General features: G+C 41.7%; 1 protein-coding gene across 2 annotated transcripts in view; it reads right to left on the minus strand.

The window, feature by feature from the left end:
* Window positions 1-7,757: 7,757 nt before the first annotated feature.
* Window positions 7,758-21,199, minus strand: part of UBA7 (ubiquitin like modifier activating enzyme 7) — a 43,653-nt gene continuing 30,211 nt past the window's right edge. For both annotated transcript variants that reach the window (XM_081320445.1, XM_081320446.1), the window contains exons 21-25: window positions 18,854-18,940; window positions 18,304-18,498; window positions 11,258-11,359; window positions 10,374-10,468; window positions 7,758-8,123 (exon numbers count right to left, since the gene is read on the minus strand). In XM_081320445.1, the coding sequence (XP_081176571.1) occupies window positions 7,973-8,123; window positions 10,374-10,468; window positions 11,258-11,359; window positions 18,304-18,498; window positions 18,854-18,940 (630 nt within the window). In that variant the 3' untranslated portion in view covers window positions 7,758-7,972. The remainder of the gene's footprint in view (window positions 8,124-10,373; window positions 10,469-11,257; window positions 11,360-18,303; window positions 18,499-18,853; window positions 18,941-21,199) is intronic.

A 21,199-nucleotide genomic window follows, 5' to 3' on the forward strand; every position in this document is an offset into this window, starting at 1 on the left:
CTTCTACAGAATGGTAGGCCAAAGGGAGGGGCTGGGATGGCTTTCTAGAGTTACCATGTAGTCCAGATGTTCTTTCTGTTTGTTGTTTATAATAAACTTCTCATGTTTTTTTTATGGCTACATTATATTGTGGCATGCCTACAGCATCCCAGGCTGGATTCTACGAAACACAAAAATATAGCAATTGCCTCGCTGGCTCAAGCTGAGGCTCGTTCAGTCCACAGTTTACTTTTTTTAAAAGGAAAGATCAGCTGGTTTACACATAGACTTACACAAACAGGGCATGAGAGTTAAAGTATTTTGTTATTCTTTCTTTCCTGGATCTTATACAAAGATATTTTGCCTCAGCATGAGGAAGTTTCATTAACTACCTTTGCAAATGATTCTTGCAAACAACCTACCTACAGGAACAGAAACTGCAGGCCTTTAGAAGCTGGATTTTAAATTAATTTGTGATTAGCTTTCAGAAGATATTCATTGTGAGAAGCAATATAAATCTATTCTTGCATTACAAATACAATAATCCAGGATCATTTGAAACGTCATGTTCGAGCTGATGGGCATTGGAATCCAACATGCCTGCCCTGAGATCTGATTTAATCTTTTGAAAAGGCTAGTTCATCTGAAGGTCATAGTCAGATGTGATCATCATTTTCTTAAAACAAGGACTTGATGATCTGATGCCTCCAGATACAACTATCACCTCTAACCACTATTGGTTTGGCTTAGCGTCATGAGACAAGTCAGGCATTGGTTTGTGAGGAAAAATCTACAGGCTAGTGCTTACTGAACCCATTCAATTGTGACTTATTTGACAAATCATGACCTAGTAGTGTGTGTTCATCCAGTTATGCTGACTGAGTAACATACTATATGAATGTAAAATGCTCAAGCACAGTAAATTTGAAATGCAATAATAATAATAAAAAGCATTGACTATGGGAAAGCTGATGGGAGGGTGTCCAACACAATTATATTGTACTGCCCACCTTGATCTTACGCAAATGTTGCACTTCATGAAAAAACAAATCCTTGAATACATCGGCCTTTATGGAAAATTCCAAGCTATTAAGCCATCTCTGGATTTCAGCCCTGACTCTCTCCTTTCATACTGGTCTAACACTTAGATTGTATCATAGCAAATATAATAAATCCAATGATGTTCATTATGAAAAATATAAATTAAAAATACATGGAAGAATGCTTCAAGATGGGTGTTTACTCAAATATTATTACATTTTTAGAGTTCTCTCTCAGTTTGGAAGGAACAAGATGTATCACAGAACCAATGACAGCAACGCAAAATATACTACCAACATAGAGAAATTATATTGTAATGCCCATGCATTATAAGAGGGGATGCTTCCCTCATGAAACGGAAGCCACATGCTGTTGAGATGTTGCCAGTAATGTGGTAAACCCTGTGGCCTGTCTGGCTGATTCCAAACACACACCTTTTGAACTGTGGTCTTTCACCAACATGCTACTAAGGGATAAGTGACAAATCCCCTTCTTTATCACAAGCATTGTTGCTCTTAGCACAGTTACGTGAATGAGCCCTAAAACAATTGGTTTATGAGCCATCATCCTGCTAATTTTGTTCTGGAAGTTGCATCATAAGCCAGCAAAAAAGCAAGCCTTCTTCTAGTTAACACACGCCTTCTACCTCTAATCAGTAGATCTAAAGGATTACAAAAAAAATCTGCCTTCAATGTAAGAAAAGCCAAGGGGATTTTTCTCCTTTTATTTACAATAACAGCAGCATATAGGCTGTTGGGTAGTGTCTCTCTATATAACTACAGACTGCTCATGAAAGTTACAGTGCAAAGGGAAAACCAACTTCATGCTTTTGTGAGGCCTTTCTCAATGGTTAATCACCACCCTGTTAAAAATAGCACCTTTAAAAACAGCAGACTTGATCAGCTTAATTTCCCAGGTGTTCTGTTTGGCCTTTATCTTTTGCATAAGCTACACAGTTTGAAGAGATGCCGTCTGTCTCTCACATCAAGAGCCTTTTCAGGCTCCAACCCTTACATCATCTTTCCTTGACCAAGGGGAGTGCCAGACCTTCACTGCTAACCGATCCCACAATACCCAGGGGGAAAACACATAAGCATCCTCCAATGTGATAGCTCCAGCTAATTCTGCTGAGAAGGTGTTTTTATAAACTCAGCAAGAGTTAATTCAATAAATCATGGCTAAACAAACTATGGATTAGTGCAAAGTGAGAGCCAACTATGTTATAAATTAAGATAAATCAGGCAAGCTGTAATTTGATTTCCCCATCTTGCCACTAGCATCCCAGAAAGGACAATTGCTGAGCATTCAACCAAGAACCTTGATTATACAAGCTACGCCATGGTCTTTCCCCCACTCGATCAGAAGCCCCGTTCTGGAATAAATCACGATTTCAAATACCTTGACCCAGTATCAATTACTGATATGCCATACCATGCTGGCTACACTAGATATAACAGAAATAGATCTTTGTATTTAAATATAGACTGTAGATAAAAATGGGGTGGAGATTTAAGTTATGACAATGAAAGGCTTGTTTAAATGAAGAATTATAGAACTCTCTCAAAGTCACTGTCTTCTTCCCTTCTCATGATGCTTACCCAGTTCAGCTTTTCCCAGCCTTTGGCCCAGTGGAACACATTACAACTTCAGTTCCAGTACAACCAAAGACAGTCAAGCATTCCTCTTGCAGTCAGGAGATGCTCCAAGCCATTCTCTTCCTTCTGTCTCTTGTTCTATCCAGATCAGTGTTGCTCAAGCATAGCATGTTTAGGATGTGTGAACTTCAACTTTCAAAATTCTGGAAGCCGAAGTCCACACAACTTAAAAGTTACTGTTTCAAAAACACTGGTCTACTACGTGATTGAGGAAGAACCATGTTTTTAACATCAGAACATGTTCCTGCCATTATGTCTAGTTTGGCCCTTGAGGCAAAAGCCTTTTCCAGGGTCTGCTTTAAACTGGGTGTCTGTGGGATTCTTTCTGGTCAGAATTAAAGAGGTAAATCTCTTTCCCCCCCCCCCCAAAAAAAAATCCTCTTCAGCCACTATGTCAGTATTCGTGCCATCAGTTCAACACAACGATTTTCAGTAAGAAACTAATTAATGGCAAATGAGGTCCTGTTCTAGGATCTGGTATTAAAAGTGAAATGGAAGGGGAGGAGGGTTCATAACAAGGGTCTTTGAAGTGTGACGTCTTTAGCCAGCATTGAACAGAAGGCTTTCTGTTCATTTAGCTGTAGACAGTAGAGTTCATTGCAAGCTAAGAAAGAGACTCTCCAACAATTTTGAATTACTCTGTTGATAAATACACATTTTTTAATATGATGCAAAAGCTACTGCGGAGAACAAAATCAAGATCTATTCTTAAATTTGCCACATCAATGAACCAATGAACTGCACCCTGAAAGCTGACCCATTTTTGCCATTCCTCAGCAGCTACAACTAGATGTTGGGTAGCATTATCTGCATATAGCATTTTTATACACAGCCAATACAATATATATTTTGGTAAATATGTAAAAATGTAAGTTAAAAAAAACACCAGTAAGCTGAGTAGTGAGGCTTTAAGTTTAAAGGAACATAAAATTCAACAACGTCCTGTGCGCTCCCATAGGGAGGGCCTCCTTAGGGTGCCGCCGGTCAGGGAATGCCGGCGGGTGATTCCCAGAGGGAGGGCATTCTCTGTGGGCGCACCTGCCCTTTGGAATGATTTACCTGTGGAACTCCGGACTGCCCCTGACCTGTGCTCGTTTCGCCGGGACCTGAAAACCTGGCTTTTCGATCTATCTGGCCTGGACTGAGGGGGTTTTTAGTTTTAAGTTTTAACATTGTTTTCTTGTTGGGCTATTATTAATTTAATTCTTTTTAATTCTATTTTTATCTTAATTTATATTGTCTTTTAAATATTGCCCTGTAAACTGCCCTGAGTCCTTCGGGAATAGGGTGGTATAGAAAACTAATTAAATAAATAAATAAAGATGGACACTTCTATAGCAGTTACTCAAATACCATCAACAAGGAGAAGTGCTTTAATGCCTTTCATGGAATAAAAGTAAGAGACAAAAGGGAAACAAGCTTATACGGTATTTGAAACAGCATCTTGGACAGCTTGAAACCATTTGCATCAAAGATGCACAACTTGATAGCCCCCGGGTCTCTTGTGGTTCCTTAACACTTTGTGCGTGGCTCCTAGAGATAACCAACAGCTGTTTCTAAAATGATAATTATTAATACACTAGGAGGAGAATGTGTCTAATAGATGGTTAACTATATTTCAATTCAGTTAGTAGGAAATTAAATGAATTGTGGTTTTTGTTCTGGTCTCACCTACCACTTTCTGGCAAAATGTCTGGCATGCCATTTAAATCCTGCTTGGCTAAATTGTACATCCTTGATCTTTTTCTCAAACGTTATGTTTTCTTTAAAAAAAGTAGAAGCATAGCAATTCTGATAAATATGGTTTCATGGCAGCTAGAATGCCATTGGGTTTTATGCATGGTGTTCTTCCTATCCAGGCAGACAAGAGAGGGTTTCATGGGATAGAAAGTCACAAGTGAAATCCCCGGGGAGAATTTTAAATGGTGAATTACATTGCCTAGTCCAGGGGTAGGCAAGCCCGGCTCTTTTATGACTCATGGACTTCAACTCCCAGAATTCCTGAGACAGCTATTCTGGGAGTTGAAGTCCATGAGTCATAAAAGAGCCAAGGTTGCCTACCCCTGGCCTAGTCCAAAGCCTTCTACTCTTCAGCTACTTTGGCAAATAGCTTTTGTAACTATGGGAGTTGCAGTAAAATACATTGTATGCAGTATTCTTGACTTGATTATCTACTTCACTTTCTGGGTTCACCTGATACAGTGACTCTTAAGCTAACCAGGAGTGTTAGGTTTACTCAAAATACTTGGTATATAAAGAAGCAAAACAAACAAGGTTAAAACTTCATACATACAGTACATGTAGTCCTCGACTTAACAGCAGTTCATTTAGTGACCATTCAAAGTTACAATGGCACTGAAAACTGACTTGGGGCTTATGATTGTTTTTCACACTTACGACTGTTGCAGCATCCCCCTGGTCGTGTGATCAAAATTCAGCCATTTGGCAACTAAATATGACAGTTGCAATGTCCCAGGGTCCCGAGATCAACTTCTCTGACCTTCTGACTAACAAAGTCAATGGGGAAGCCAGATTCACTTAAACACCATATTAATAACAATTGCAGTGATTCATTTAACGACTGGGGCAAGAAAGGTCATAAAATGGGGCAAAACTCACTTAACAACTATCTTGCTTAGCCACAGAAATTTTGGGCTCAATTGTGGTCATAAGTCAAGGCCTACCTGTACTTACGAATCTTTGAGTTACAAGCTTTGATACTGAGCTATTCTCAACTCCGACTAGAAGATCCCAGGTGAGAGAAGGCAGAAAGCGTTTCTTTACAGCATGCCACATATATATGCTTCACAGCATGGTCGCACATAAGGAGGCTCGGGTACACCATTTTGGATGCTATCCCATCCTGTTTGTTCCCTGATCTTGTGGTGTTTAGTTTGTGTTTAGTTTTTGTTTCTGTAGTAACTATGAATTACAATATGTCTGGAATTAATAAGTGCCACTTATGTACAGTAAGAATTGTACTGTGCATGTTTTCATAGCTGGTTGGATTTACAAACAAAATGGACTTACAAACAGTGTCTTGAAATGTAACCTGTTTGTAATTAGAAAACTGGCTGTATTAGCATGTTGTGTGAATACATCCACCTGCAGTTGTCTTCAATCCTGTGAATATAGTGAAACTGGCTTAATCAGTTTGAGGGAAACCGGGAAAAAAGCTGGAAGAGCAGAGGAATTCTCTGCCCAGCCTAGGATTCAAAGCCAGTTTTATTCATAGTAGGGCTATTGCAGAAACGGCAAGGCATAATTTCATCATCAGCTCTGTCTCATTACTTTAATGTGTTGCTATCAATTTACTGTAAACAGAAGATGCAATTTGTCACAGGGCAATTTGCCATAAAGTGCAAAATGAACCTAATCTAAAGCATTTCATTTAAATTAGAAGTGAAGAAAGGAAAGCCACTCAGTTATCTTCATCAGATGTTATTACTGGTGCTGCCTGAGAAAGTTTCACAGGAGTGAAGTTCTCACACTCTTTCTTAAAAATCAAACCACAAACACGGAACTGTCAGCCAAGTTGTTCTAAACAATTCTTAACATTATAGGCAAACTCCTATTTCTTTCTTATCAGAAGGAAAATCAAACGTGTGAAACCAAGTTCAAAGAGAGCTGGATGTTTCAGTAGGTGGGACAAAAGAAGATGATGGAATTACAAAGTAGCAGTTTTACAAATAAGATAGTTCTCAACTTAGGACTGCTCACTTAGTGACCATTCAGAATTACAAGACTCCCCTAAAAGGTACTTGCAATTTGGTTCCCAAGTTACAACAGCTGCTCCCTCCCATATTCATTTTGAGTCCTCAGCAACTGGCCTGCATTTATAATCATTTGCACCATCTGCAGTTGTGTAACCCCAATTTACATTTTTTTTGAAAACCAACATTTACTTCTGGTTTTTTTTTTTGCAAAAACACCCCCTAGTGAACAATGGCTGCACTTAACCACTGCAAAAAACAGCTTATAATCAGGTTGGTCACATGATAACTTATTTTACGACCATCACGACTTGTGATTATAATGGGCAGACTCCATTAAAGTCATAAGTTGAGGACTACCGATATCTATAGAGCTGTCACAACAAAGATGGATCTGAACAGCTAATAGAGAAGTGGACAGAACAGCTAAGACTAATAGGTGGACAATACAGCAAAGCAGTTTAGGAATAATTGCTTACAAATACGTAAGTTTCCTCTGGATCTATCTACAATAGTGGAAGCAAAGAGTTCTCCTTCATGAAGTTCGGGTGGCCAAAATCAGGAAGGCTGTGGTTTACCCTGAAGAGCCGTGAGCACTATCAATTCCACTGGTAACAATGTGTAACAAAGGAGAGCACATATTTTAAATGCAAGATGCCCATTCTATCCTTGGCATCAGCACGCAGGGCTTGAAAGAACTCCATCACTGTTAAGTACAGAGACAGTAGTGAGCTAGATGAAACACTTGCATGAGGCAGCTTCCGATCTTCCTTTCGGGTATGCATAATGAATGATTTACAAAATCTCATTCATCCCCATGATAATCACATTTTACTGTAAGGAAAAAGATAATGGTTTGCGCCATGCTGCCCGATCAACAATCAAGGCATTTAAGCTCAGATTTTGCCCTCAGCTACAGCACTAAATGGTGCCTCCTAAAAATTTCACAGTACTCTATTGCACTTATTCAAAACACTGGGACAGCTGAAAGCTTGAAGGTACTCTGGTTGATTATTGCTACATGTAGCCCAACGCTGTCTGCTCTAATTGGGACTGGCTTTCCAAAACCTCTCCTAGTGTGTCCCTCAAGCTGTCTCATCTAATACTAGTTGAACACTGAAGATTAGGTGTCTCGGTGCCAAGATAATGAAAATATCCCATCCTTTAAGGCAGATGTTCCTAACCTGGGGCCTCCCAGCTGTGTTGGACTACAGTTAGCCTAATCCCCACCCACATTTGCAGTGTTGCCTACAAATCATAGACCAACACTCAAGGAAGGTGCCAGTTCTGACAAAGCAAAGCACTTTAATGTAATGTTGTCACATACCCAACTGATATAGGACCATAATAAGACAGGGTACAACAAAAGAAGCTTGGTAAATTTCACTTCATATTCATTTCCAATAAATTATCAAAAATAGGATGACTCCTGCACACATATTTAAGCTGATCCACTGGAGAGGACACATCATCTTCATCCGTTCATCAAAACACATTCTTGCACTGAGTTTAGAGTAGTCACTTTCAGTGCTTCTGTCGGATTTAGCGAGATTGCTTCCTTTCTGATCTGTTACACAAAGTTACTTATTTTTGACTACTCGTTGGTTGAAGCATGATATGGACAGGTGGTAAATCATCATCAAGTTCTTCATCTTCACAGACCATTGACAATTCCAAAAGATGACACTCCTTGGGGATTGACTTTCCAGTGATTTTATGAATCCATTCTGTCAGGCTTAGAAAGTAAAAACAAAAAGTGAATAGGGTGCCAGGGGAAGGACTGAGCACCAGTCTTTTGTCACTTGATGTAGTGAAAATATAAAGCATGTGTTTATAATAATTGCATGGTAGAATCGATATGGGAAGTGTGGTCAGAACTGTAGTGGGAAATATCTGACACTACATGGGGATTTGATTTCATGGGCTGCTTTTGGCATAAGCCTGAGATGCACCAAGGCTTCTTAATCAATCGCATCCCAGTCTGTTATTCTGCTTCTCCTACAGTAGTCAACAGAATGAATGCATTTGAGAAACCCTCAAGCAGGAAATGAAGGCAGCTTCTCTCTCTTTACTTAGCAAGTGATTGTTGGGAGTATGTGATGCATCCAATTAGCCAGATGTGGAGCGTGCTTCCTTTTCCTGCTTGCATTTGTTTCCAAAGCATGGTCTGAAGGGTGCTCCAGAATTAGGGACTAAAATTACGTTAGCTTCCATTAGGGTGGGGAACACCTCGCCCTCTCTCCCTAAGCTTTTATATTGGAGGTTGGACGGGGAATATTTCTGAGCAAAGGCTTCCAGGATCCCCTACTTTGGCCATGCCAGCTGGGGTTCTCAAGCAGGGACAGGCTCTCCACCTCGTACCTCAGCCCTCTAGAGCGGAAAGCAAGGCAGGGGTTTTGCTCTCTCCTTAGGAAGCAGAGTGAGAGTGGAGCTTCTGCCTGGAAGAATCTATAGACTGATTTGCGAAGGGGGTGCGGACAGAAGGAAAGTGAGTGTGCTGAAAGCAGAAGAGCTGCCAGGGAGTCTGAAAAGATTATAGAGTGAGAGGCTACAGTTGCCTCTGGTTGGCAGAAACCCAGAAGGGCCTGCTTGAGGCTGGGATGAGCTTTGTCTACCCCAGGAAGTTGAGGAGGAGGTGCTGACAGCAGGATGTTTACCCGGCATGGAAGGGACGGGACATTCGAGGCTTTGCAGCTGCTGCAGATACAGGACCTAGGCTGTACTTGTAGGGGCCCTGCAGCGGGGTAGCCCTGGCCTCCCTATCCTTCACTCCGGAGGATCCCTCTGCCGACTGGCTTCCTAAGCACAGCTGGACAGTGGGCTGTTCTCCAGCCAGCAAAACCAGGCAAGCAGAGGCCCAGACAGAGCACATATTCATCCTCAGCAATCACAGAAGGAAGAAAGATGGGAGGATTCCCATAGATTGTCTGACCAGGCCTTCCTTTTACTGGGTCACCAACAGCCCCCCCGCCCCCCGCCCTTTGTGTAGGTTTAATGTAAAGAGACTCTGATAGCCTGGGAACCTTCTCATAGTTTAATATTAAACTGAGATTTAACTTATTTCATTTGGTCTGTTTTTATATTCTTCTGCTTCTAGAAATAGCATTTTTAATAACTGTAAACTGTCATAGAAGCCTTTTTGGAGCTGAAAGGCAGCATCACAAGTGTGTGTGTGTTTGTGTGTGTCTGTGTCTGTATGTTTATGTATGTGTATATACATACACATATATAAATATGAATTTAAAGCTGGGTACAGCCGTTACAGATGGGTCTCCAAACTAGAGGTTTTTTCTGTCAGTTCACTTCATAAAACCTTTCACTGCCTTGGTTAGATAGAGCCTCATCAACAGCTCTGCTCTAGTAATCAGAAACTGAAGCTAGGAAGATTAGGGTTCTATAATATCTCTCTATGGATCACAAGAGGCCTTATGAAATGTCCATGCAGGGAGAAAATCTCAAAACACTCATCTTTGATTATGATTTGCTAAAAAAAAGAAAGTTTAAAGCCAGAGAGACCACATAACAGGTTTTCAAGGGCCAAAATCTAGAGTGGATTGGTTGATGACATATAGTAATAATAATAACAATAAGTTGGAAGGGACCTTGGAGGTCATCTAGTCCAACCCCCTGCTCAGGCAGGAAACCTTATACTATTTCAGACAAATGAGTGTCCAGTCTCTTCTTAAAAATGTCCAGTGTTGGAGCATTCACCACCTCTGGAGGCAGGTTGTTCCACTGGTTAATTGTTCTAACTGTCAGTGAGTAGGAGAATTCTTTTTTCTGGAGTCTGTGAGAAATGGGTTAAACTAATGATATTAAAGCTACTCCATTTAAACCACATTATTACTATATGTGTTTTGGGGGAATCTAAAATTAGACAGTATGGACAAAGGCTACCAAAAAAAAGAGGTTGGGGACAATTTGTAGCACTCAGACAGCAAGTTATTATTAAATTCTTAAGGAAATGTCTCCGTTAAATTCCTACCACAAAGGAGGCTGTTGCTCTACGATCTGCTCTTCCTTATCATAGAGAGTGGCTTTTCCAAACAGCAACTTCTGAGGCACAAGATCATGCTCCCTCTATGAAAAACAGTAAACACAGTCAATATCACATTAAAATCCTTCAACTGAAGACCACTGAATCAACATAACGTTGGAAAAGCTGAGGAGAACACAGAAAAGATCTGTAATAGTCTTCTTTAACATGGTGGCCTGCAAACATGCTTGAAAACTTCAAAACCTGCAACTCTTACCTAAGAGTGGACTAATGAGTATAATACACTTCAAAATGCCACACTTTTTTTTTTTACTTAGTGTGCAATGAAAGACTAACCTAGCTATCTCTTGGAAAATCACAGAACATCTATCTGGAGGGTAACCAAGTTTGAAAAGGATGAGCTGGAAGAATACGATGATGGACAGATGAGTCCAATACAGGACATCCAATTGTGGGAATGAAAATGAAAAACAATGAAAAAGGATTAAACAAGCAGTATGTATGAGTTAGGACAAACCAGGCTGCAAGACATGAGCGTACTGGGAGAAGGAAGCCTATTGAACAGAATATTGGCTAATCAAGAAAATGGCACTGGGATAGAATGGAGACATCCCATAAAGTCTCTGTATGTGAAATACTGGATGAAAATCATCTTTATGCTTGTTCACTGATGAGGCTGGATGTATCACTGGAAAGCTAAATACTGTATACACATTTAGGGCGCTCTGCACAGAAAAGGCAACCCTGCCTGCTAAGGAAGAGGTAAACCTTCATTCTATAGGAAGAAGAAGAAGAGGTAAGACTGAACACCCAAGATATGCCCCTGGGCACTTACCAGAACTTGCTCCTGAAATTGGAACAATTGTCTTTACCTGGATATGATCACAGAAGTCTCTCAAGGTAATAACTTCTCCTCTGGAATTAAAACCAGGCACAGTAATTCTGTCCCAGCAGCTCCATGTCTTCTGCCGATACTGGAAAGAAAACAATTTCCAGAGAAATAGCAAGTCAAGGGTTTTTTTGCAACATACCACAACAAAGAGTCTCGGGGCACTTTAAAGCTAGACATTCATAAGCGTTTGTGAAGTCTACTTTATCAGCAGCATGGAGATCATTTTTTTTTAAAAAAAAGGTCTGTGTGAAAAGTCCTAACCCAGCTGGTACACTTCAAGAAAATTGCAACAGGCAGCTTTCAGAAAAGCCATTTCTTAAAGAACAGAATGGGTCAAGCCTTAGATTCACACTCTTAAATTGTCCTGCAACCCAATCCTTTACTCATTTGGAAATATATCCCAGTGGGTCTTATATTCAAAGTTATAAGCCCAGCTATGTTTTCTAGGGTATAAGATCCATTGAAATGGGGGAACGTAGTGTTGAGTAAATATATTTAACATTGCAGCTTGAAGGAACCTTGCTGGTGGACTGGTAAATTCAGTGACCCCATATATTAGCCCCAAGTAATCTGTATCACTAGACCACTTGGATCACTTTAGTAAAACAAGGGGATACAGAGGACATTCCCCCCCTCCTAAATTATGAACATTATGTCTAGTTCAAGATCTATTGCTCGTTTTCTAGTGAGATGTTAGTAAGAAAAATAGCTGTTGGGAAAGAATCTTATAGCCAAGGACCTTACAAATTCAGACTGTTCACCTTATCAAAAACAAGGTTAAGAGGTGAACTGATTGTTAATATACCTTCACAGAAGAGGTTTTAGGTATCAAACAGCGGGCTCTTTAATCTAACCAAGGGGAACATAAGAAAAACCAATGCAAATAAAAGATAATAACATGACCAATTCTAATCAGGCCCAGCATTTCAAACCGCAAGGAAAATTAATCATTGCCACCCCAAAAGCCACTGTGATGCTGTAGTTGAGAACATTTGATTAGGATAAGGAAAGCCAGAATCGCATCGGCCAAGAAGGTCATTTTCCTTTCAACTTCTCAGTTACCTCACAAGGTTATCGAATACTAAAGCACACAGATCTGAGAGTCTTCGAGGAAAGGCAGAACAGAATTCTGATAAACAAAAATGGCAGGCTTCCAATGAAAACCAGTCCTCTTCCTGCTGAAAAGACAGTTTAATGTATTCAAAACCGGGGGGGGGGGGGAGGGTGGATGTCATAATGTATAGAGCAGAGGAAGTCATTCCTCTTGTATTTCCCATGGGAAGCCAACATTGGATAATCTGGCTCATTCCAGTCTGTCTTCTCATCTCTGGATACACAGACTGGATGCAGAGCGTGCAGAGAGGACCCTACAGGGTCCTCTCTTTTGCTTGTTCATGTTCTATAGTACTATAGCTTTCTATTACACAAAGACACATTGAATGGATCTCCTGACAACATACAATTATCCTTTTCTTCATAAGAGGCCCCAAAACGTGCTGACCTCTTTGCTCTTTGCATTGTTGGCCCTAGGCAGAACAGACAAGAAACATCCCATCTAGTAACAAGGGAGCCATTGGAGCTGATTACTAGTTCATGGTAGGAAGTGCCCTGACTGGAGGGAAATTTGGGGGGTCAGGCGGCACAAAGGGATACTGTCCTGGGCACGCTCACTGGTCAGTTAGGGAGGAGCTGGCTTGGACTCTATCATTTCTCTAAGACTCCTAAGCAAATCCTCTTTGTTTTTAGAAATGGCAGGTATGGACAATTTCGACTCCCTTATCTAAACCCAAGAGTACAAGTAATCCTTGACTTATAACAGTTCATTTAGTGACCATTCAAAGTTACAGCGGCACTGAAAAAGGTGACTAAGGACCATTTTTCACACTTACAGCCTTTGTAGCATCCCCACGATCATGTGATCAAAATTCAGAGGCTTGGCAACTGACTCGCGACTGTTGCTGTGTGCCAAGATCATCTGATCACCTTTTGCAACCTTTTGACAAGAAAATTTTTAATGAGGAAGCCGGATTCACCTAACAACCATGTTACTAATTTCCCAACTGTGGTAATTCACTTAACAACTGTGGCAAGAAAGGTCGTAAAATGGGGCAAAACTCACTTAAGAAATGTCTCACTTAACAACAGAAATTTTGGGCTCAATTGTCATCGTACGTTGAGGACTACTTGTATTAGCATCTACCAAAGCTTCTAGATACCCTATTAGATTCCTGCTTAGAGCTCTAATGAAAGAAGTCACTTCCTCACTGTGGCTACCTAAAAAACTATATCCCATCCCACTGTTCAATCAACTCTTTTTCAGTAGGATACGGGTAATGTAGCTTCAGTGTTGTTTTATAATAAAAAGAATATTCTCATTTATTATTTATTTAACTTAGATTTCTAAACATGTATGTATGGTTCAGACTATGTTAGCAACGGTTCCTGGATTTACAATTTGAAAACAAAGAACTCTTACCTATTTTATTTCAAACCCCCGTAGAAGCAAATAAAAAAGGGAATGGGAAGAAGGAAAGGGAACTCAAGATGCACAGCACCATCAAACAGGGAGTTCTAAATGAAAAACCATCATGTAACCCAGATTAAATCATTGTGCATAAGAGAGTCCCTAAGCGGTAGAAAATAATTCTTTAAATGCCTATGAGGCTAATGGAGCTTATGTCATGCCACTTATGGGAGGAAACTGAGCCAAAGTTCCTCATCCTGACCATTTGGGTCCATATGGCCTATTCCATTTGCTCCTTTACGTTGCTAGTAACAAGAACTAGCAACAAGAACGGCTTCTCCTCTTTCCTAGGCGCCATATGGCCACTTGGCCTCTCACACTTGCTGGGAAACCTTTACACCTCCTGTTCATCTCTTCCTCTTTTTTCTCTGCCTCTATATTTCTACAGCCAAGGGACTAACCCACAGACAGTAAGAAGAGTGGAAATCAAACTGGCCCCATCCATCATGCCAGAAGATCACTCTTCAAAGCCAAGGCTGCAAGGAGACAGGAGTGGGTGGACCACGTGAGGAGAGGGAGGGAGAATATTGAGGTCCCAAAGCTAATCATTGTTCCCCAAACTCTTTATTCCCACGCCACAGCATTGTTCTTTCTGATTTTCTCTACTCAAGTCTGCCTTGCACAGTTCTCTGAAATGTTGTTTCCTAGCCCATCCCCATCCCAAAATCTGCTCTAGCATGAGAAACAAATTTCTAATGAATGTAGTGGGGGGGGGGAATCCTTTGGCGCCAGGATAAGAGCTGCCTTCCCCCAATCACCAGCCCTTGCTAACTAATGACTCCCATATGTGGCTTAATCAACTCCACAAGTTCTTGGATTCAGTACAGCTCTCCATTCCTTTTGCAAATCTATCCCCCTTTCCCATCTCCTGTTGCTGTTTCTCCTTTTCCTCTCTGAGCCCTCCTCTCCGCTCTTTCCTCCCTTTCCACTCCAATTTCACATAGACAACTTCAGGAATGAAGTCAGGATTTAATTCCAGGAGGTTTATTCATCCCTGAAAAAGAAGCAAGATGGATGTTCCTAAATAGCCCTAAGGTATAGTAAATACAGACTTGCCATCCTGTCTTCTCTGTTGCTAGTCTCTGATACGTTGGCAGTGTTGAGAAAAGTGGCGGCAAGATTTCAGATCTGTAGGACCTACTTTGTTAACAGAGTTTTGAAATCCATCAACAGCTGTCAAGTGTATGACTTGAGTGGGAGTGATGGTAGTGAAAACAGTTAATGAGACCTCTAATCACAGACTCAACCTAATTACTTCGAGGGTAAACAGTTCAGTCAGAAACCTTTGTGGCTTTACTGCAAATCATCTCATGGGAGTGGCATAGGTCAGTAAACCTTTCTACCACAGTGGCTTCCAGACATCTTTGACTATAATGTCCATGATTCCCTACCAGATCTTACACTGATGAGAATCCCAGTTGAACACATCTGGTCAGTGTTTGGAAACAGTGCCTCAAAAGGGAACCGTTTGCTTTCTGTGATTCAGTGTCCATCTCCACTAGATTTGCAAACCCAGGGGAAGAGCAGCCCATCCTTCCCAGCAACAGGAAGCATGATGGACTAATGGTCTCACTCAGTATAAGATGGCTTCCTACATTCCAAAAATCCAGAGGTGCAACTACGGAGAAAATTCCCAGTTCTGGCAATCACAGATGTTGCCTCTCTATCCCATCCTTTTCCCCACCAAGTCTGTTTTTGAGAAAGTAAAAAGGGGCAATTAAAGAGGAAGGCAAACTTCACTGAATCCTATGTAAAATTACCCAAAGGAGGCTTCGAAATGGCACAGTTAAAAACATCCCCTTCACATCTGCCTTCTGAGCACCACAGCCTCTAAGCTGCTACACTGGGTAGAGGCACAATCCCTCCACAGCTGGATGAACTATGGCTGCAGAGAGGATTTTTCAAATTCAAAATGTCACAAACTTTCATTACCAAGGCCACCCCCACCCCCTTTCACCACAGAAGTATTGAATCTCTGGTCATTGCAGGGGCCATTTGCAGAGCTGTGCTGTTTAGAAATCTGAGATACCCTTTAAAAATATACAACATTTGGCAATGCTAGATGGCGGGGGTGTAACCAAGCCCTGGGGCCATGCAGCATGATCTGAACCAGGAGGGAAGGAACAGAGGCCTGACAGCCCAAGCCCTGCAGAACTGACGCCCCCCCCCTTCCTGCTGGCCCTCCCTTCTCCTACCAATCTGGTTCCAATCTGTGTTTCCTGTGTAGCAGGAAGCCCCAGCCTCTCACTCCATAAACTCAAGACAAAAAGGCCTCTATTCAAACAGACGCTCTTAATTTAGCTTCTTGCTCTTTCCACTCGCCCCCACCCTATTCTGGCTCTGGTTTCTTTCTCCAGAAAAGGGAGCTATTGCAAAGAAGCCAAGAATAGTCACAGCCCCAGCCATAGAGGGCCAAGGCAATTTCCTGGGGGTGACAACAGTAGAAGCAACCCCGAAGTCCCAGCATTGTATTCTGGGTGAGCATAAATATACCTCCTCTGCATTCATGCTGGAAAAAGGAGAACAAGAATGGCAAAGTACTTTAAAAAGAGTTGCCAGGAAGAAACCATGCCATAGCATAACTGATAGCTCAATAGGAAGGAAGGAAGGAAGGAAGGAAGGAAGGAAGGAAGGAAGGAAGGAAGGAAGGAAGGAAGGAAGGAAGGAAGGGAGGAAGGAAGGTGTTTGAATGTGCAACTCCATCTTTAAGCTAGTCAGTATTTAGAAAAATCACCTAGAAATTTCAATAAATTCACCTTAATAAGAAAATCAGAAACACATAATAAAAGAACCTCATATACAAATTATCTATCTGGTGGTGGATCCTGTCCTAGAAAGATCCATCATTGATACTGGTAAGATAGTGGCATACTTTCAATACATTACAGGTAGTATTGATTTAATGTAAAATTTTCCCACAATACCTTTGCCCACTACTTTTTCACTGCAAGAAGGTATTTTTAACGCAATGTCATATATTCTACTATTATTAACCACAAGAAACACTTTGATGGCAAGAGACGATACATCTGCCTTCTAATGTTGCTCTGAAGATATCTGTGAGACTTCTGTGACTTATCTCTGAGAACAAAGATTGGACAATGGTATAAACATGGGATATCTGGGATGGTATAAGGACTTCTGCCTTGGCCAGGGTGTTGGACTAAAAGGCCTCCACTAGAAACTCTATGATTTTATGATTCTGTTAACATGTACTCCCTTTCAGTCACAGCACCATTTCAGCTCGGATTTACCTTGACTTTGTTGAGTCTTGCAGTAAAAGCCCTTCATCATATCTGGGGAGCAAATGAATGTGTGTGGAGAGATTCAGGGCTGGCATTAGTGGTTTCTTCCAAAAGAAAACACCTTGGCTGGTGCTCCAGATTGGTGTGCAGCTTAGCCCCAGCTGTGAATGTCAGCTGCAGGTTAAAGACCATTTCCTGTGTCTGACAGCTCTCAGGCACCTATCCATCCCTCTCCTTCTGCCCTGCTGCTGGCTTGATACACACTCCAGACATCAGCTTCTGAAACTAGATCTCCTTCACCATCTGTCTGCCAGAAGAGGCTCAGGAAAGGCAAAGTCAGCAGCAGCTGAGCTGAGCAGAGCTGGAGCAGCTTCCCCTGCCCCCTCACATCAGGGCTGGGCAAGCAACTCACTTCCGGTGCCCAGACAAGATGGCACTGCATGGAATGGGTTGGCAGCATCTGCAGCCTGGATGTCATTCTCACCCACATGCTAAAAAGTCACCTTCGGTGGCTATATACAGTAAATTTCAGTAATAAATAAATAGTAAAATTAAAAAATAAAATAAAAGATACAAGGCAGCCATTCTACCTTGAACCTTTGCTGCCAGTAACACCCAGAGCAATGCACTATCTCTAATTAATGCTGTAAACCCTATTTCCAGGAGGGGACTGCGGCTGGACGCTGTAGCCAAGAACAGGAACACATGCCAGAAGATCAAGTGCTTCATACTTCCAGTTTTCATTCTTCTGTTGCAATGTCTGCAGACAGGCTTGTGCCAGAAAAAACAGCAACTCTGTCATGATAGCCTTTAGTGTCTTCAAAAAATTCCAGCAAAAGTGCACGAATAGAGGGTGTGTCACCCACACATCCAAGCGATCACAGATGCTTAGTGCCAAAGCCACCCTTGGGACCATTTTGAGCATGAAATAAGAGGGAACCATTGCTCTCCCTTCCCTCCTTCAATGTAGAAAGATTACTATAAACTAAGATGGCCACCAGCATCCATGCTGCTACAGAAATTACATGTTAACTTGTACAAAGCAATTTGATTTCTGTTCCAGAATGATTTGGCTCCTCGCACTACAACCCCTTGCTCCAGCCTTTTAGACATCCAGGTATTCCAGAACGCCTCTGGAGTTCTCCCTTGCTTGTTCTCATCTTTGACTTGCACACAAAAAGAGACCCAACCAATCTCCTCCCGTTTTCAAATTATGATGAATTCAGAGCTCCAAAGAAGGATCATCACAGGCCTCACCTTGTACTCTTGTGGACATGGCACAGGCTGGGAGCGATCGACGAAGGGCTCAGAGAGCTGGATGAAGTCATGGCGATAGGAACCGAGATCCTTGTGCTGCCACACCAGTTTGTAAAGCTCCAGGCAGGCCAGGCCAGCTACAGCAGCTGTTGTTGTGGCAATAGCAGGTACAATCCGGCCCACAATCCTCTTGGCCTGTTGAAATTAAGTTGGACAGAGACCATGAAAATGATGGGAGAGAAAGCTGCTTCTGCCAGTAAGGAGTTCTGCAGGTGGCAAGCACTGGGGAAGGATTTTCTCAAGAGGAATTGGTAGCCTCCACCACTTCCCTTCCCTTGATAGCCCCCTCTCCTCAAGCTTCCAACTTTTTCCCCTCCCTCTCTTGAGTAGCCTTGTGCAGAAATAACCTTGCTGTATGGACTTGTTCTAAAACAGCTAGAGCACATTCCAATATCCCCATTCTCAACTCTCTATTTTCTCTCTTTCATTTATTGGCAAAATTGGGGGTGGGGGGTGGGGAGGGAAACAAAAGCCTTCCCACTGGCCTCACCTGGAACTTATCCACTGGAGAGATGCCATAGTTCTCAGCTCGCAGATTGGCTGCATGCGTGATGAAGCTCAAATGGGAGTCATTATCCTGAGGGCCCAACAAAGGGAAAATCAGTCCTAACCAGGAAGTGGTGGAAGTAACAGAAAGGATCTCAATAGGAAGGAGACAAAAGTGATTGTAAGTCTTACAAAAATCAGGAAAAACAAAGAACAGTTGGGACTTGATAGTCTGTAAAGAAAAGGCATGAAATGTGGTGACAGGGGTAGATATGATGTTTGGAGGGTTTATTTTTAGTAAAGCAAAACAACTCATGACTGCAAAAACAGTGTGCGTGCAACGCTTTGTGCAATCTTGGAAAACACTGTGCAGCTAAATAAGTTTCCACAGTCCAGAGCAGACGTAGCACAAGGTTGCCTGTGACTCAGTTAAGGAATTGTGACCTCGAGTTTTTTTCTCTTTCTCCTTATCCTCTTTCTTCCCATGCGACAAACCCATTTCATAATTTTTTTAAAAATGATTGCTCCTTTTGTCTATCCAACCCATATCAAGGTAACATTACAACAGGTGCTCCAAACTGAATGTTTCTGGAATACTTTTGAATTGAGAGAAGGAATTCAAGTGGGAGATGGGAGAAGGTGAAAAAATGAAAAAGAGGAACTGTAGATCATGAAACAAATTGTATAGAAAATACAACACAATAGTGGTTTAAGTACTGCAAAGATAGATTGGTGGCCTGGTTCATTAATAATTAATTGAGAAGAGATATAAGACCACCTGTTTTATGAAACACAACTCTAGACGGCTTACAGTAATATTAAAAACCAAAGGAAAAGTAAAGTCAAAAGCCTAGTGCCTTAACCAACAATATCTGATCTAACAAAGTGATCACTGGATCCTGATGCCAATTCCAATGCCTGGGGGAAAAACCAGCTCTCCGCAGCTTTCTGAAAGGCTGAAAGTACACCACTGCATTCTGGATGAGTTGTAACTTCTGTGTGGTCTTCAGGGGTAGCTCCACAAAGACACATCGCAGTGGCCCAATCAGGAAGTCCTAGTATGCAGTGTTGCTCTGTCAACAGGTAACTACATCTAAACTAACTAGGAAGGTTGCAAACAATCATGTTATGTAGCAACAGAAGAAGAGTATCAGAAAGATAATGAGAAACAGGACCATCAACAGCTCATTCCAAAGCACCCCACCCACCCACCTGCAAGAAATACATGACTGTGAACCAGATTACTGGTAGTCCTCAATGGAAAGCAAAATTTCTGTTGCTAAAGACAGCAGTTGCTAAGTGCAAGTTGCAGTTGTTCAGTGAATCATGTGGGTTGTTAAGTGAATCTGGCTTCCCCATTGATTTTGTTTGCCAGAAGCTCCCTAGGAAGGTTGCAAATGCCAATCCCAGGGCCCCGAGAGGCTGCAACCATCTTAAATGTATGCCACTTGCCAAACACCCAAATTTTGATCATGGGACTGTGCGGCTGCTGCAATGGTTAAAAGAAATGGTCATAAGATCCTTTTTTTCAATGCTCTTGTAACTTGGAATAGTCACTAAATGAATGGTTGTACATCAAGGACTGAGGGACATGGTGGCTCAGTGGTTTAGGATGCTGAGCTTGTCGATCAGAAGGTCGGCAGTTTGGCGGGTCGAATCCCGAGTGCCGCGTAACAGAGTGAGCGCCTGTTACTCGTCCCAGCTTCTGCCAACCTAGCAGTTCGAAAGCACGTAAAAATGCAAGTAGAAAAATAGGGACCACTACGGTGGGAAGGTAACAGCGTTCCGTGTGCCTTTGGCGTCTAGTCATGCCGGCCACACGACCACGGAGACGTCCTCGGACAAGCGCTGGCTCTTTGGCTTTGAAACGGAGATGAGCACCGGCCCCTAGAGTTGGAAACGACTAGCACGCATGTGCGGGGGAACCTTTACCTTTACCTAAGTCAAGGACTACCTGTACACACTTTCTTGATGATATCCCTCAGTCTTTGGAAGACCCTCTCTCAGTTTCGACAGACCCTCTCCTGTTAACGCTCTGTAAACGATTTAAATCTGTGTTATTTCAATGCGTCTTTGGCCTCAGCTGATCTGAATGAGGGCATCCAAACTCTGGCTCCAAGATCTGTACTGTTACATTTTATATTTTCTTTTATGTCATAATGCATTCAGAGCCCTTCAGCATTGAGGTGGTTTATAAATAATGTGAAAAATATATACCTACAATTTTAAACTATTTGTGTAATATCGTGGAATGAATGACAAAATGTACCTTAGTCCTTAACCTGAATTATACAATGTTTTGTGTTTTTAAATAATAATATTGCTCTCTTCTAGAAACTTAAGAAACTTA

This window comes from Vipera berus (assembly GCF_964194415.1).
Source record: "Vipera berus genome assembly, chromosome: 2".
Lineage (NCBI taxonomy): Eukaryota > Metazoa > Chordata > Lepidosauria > Squamata > Viperidae > Vipera > Vipera berus.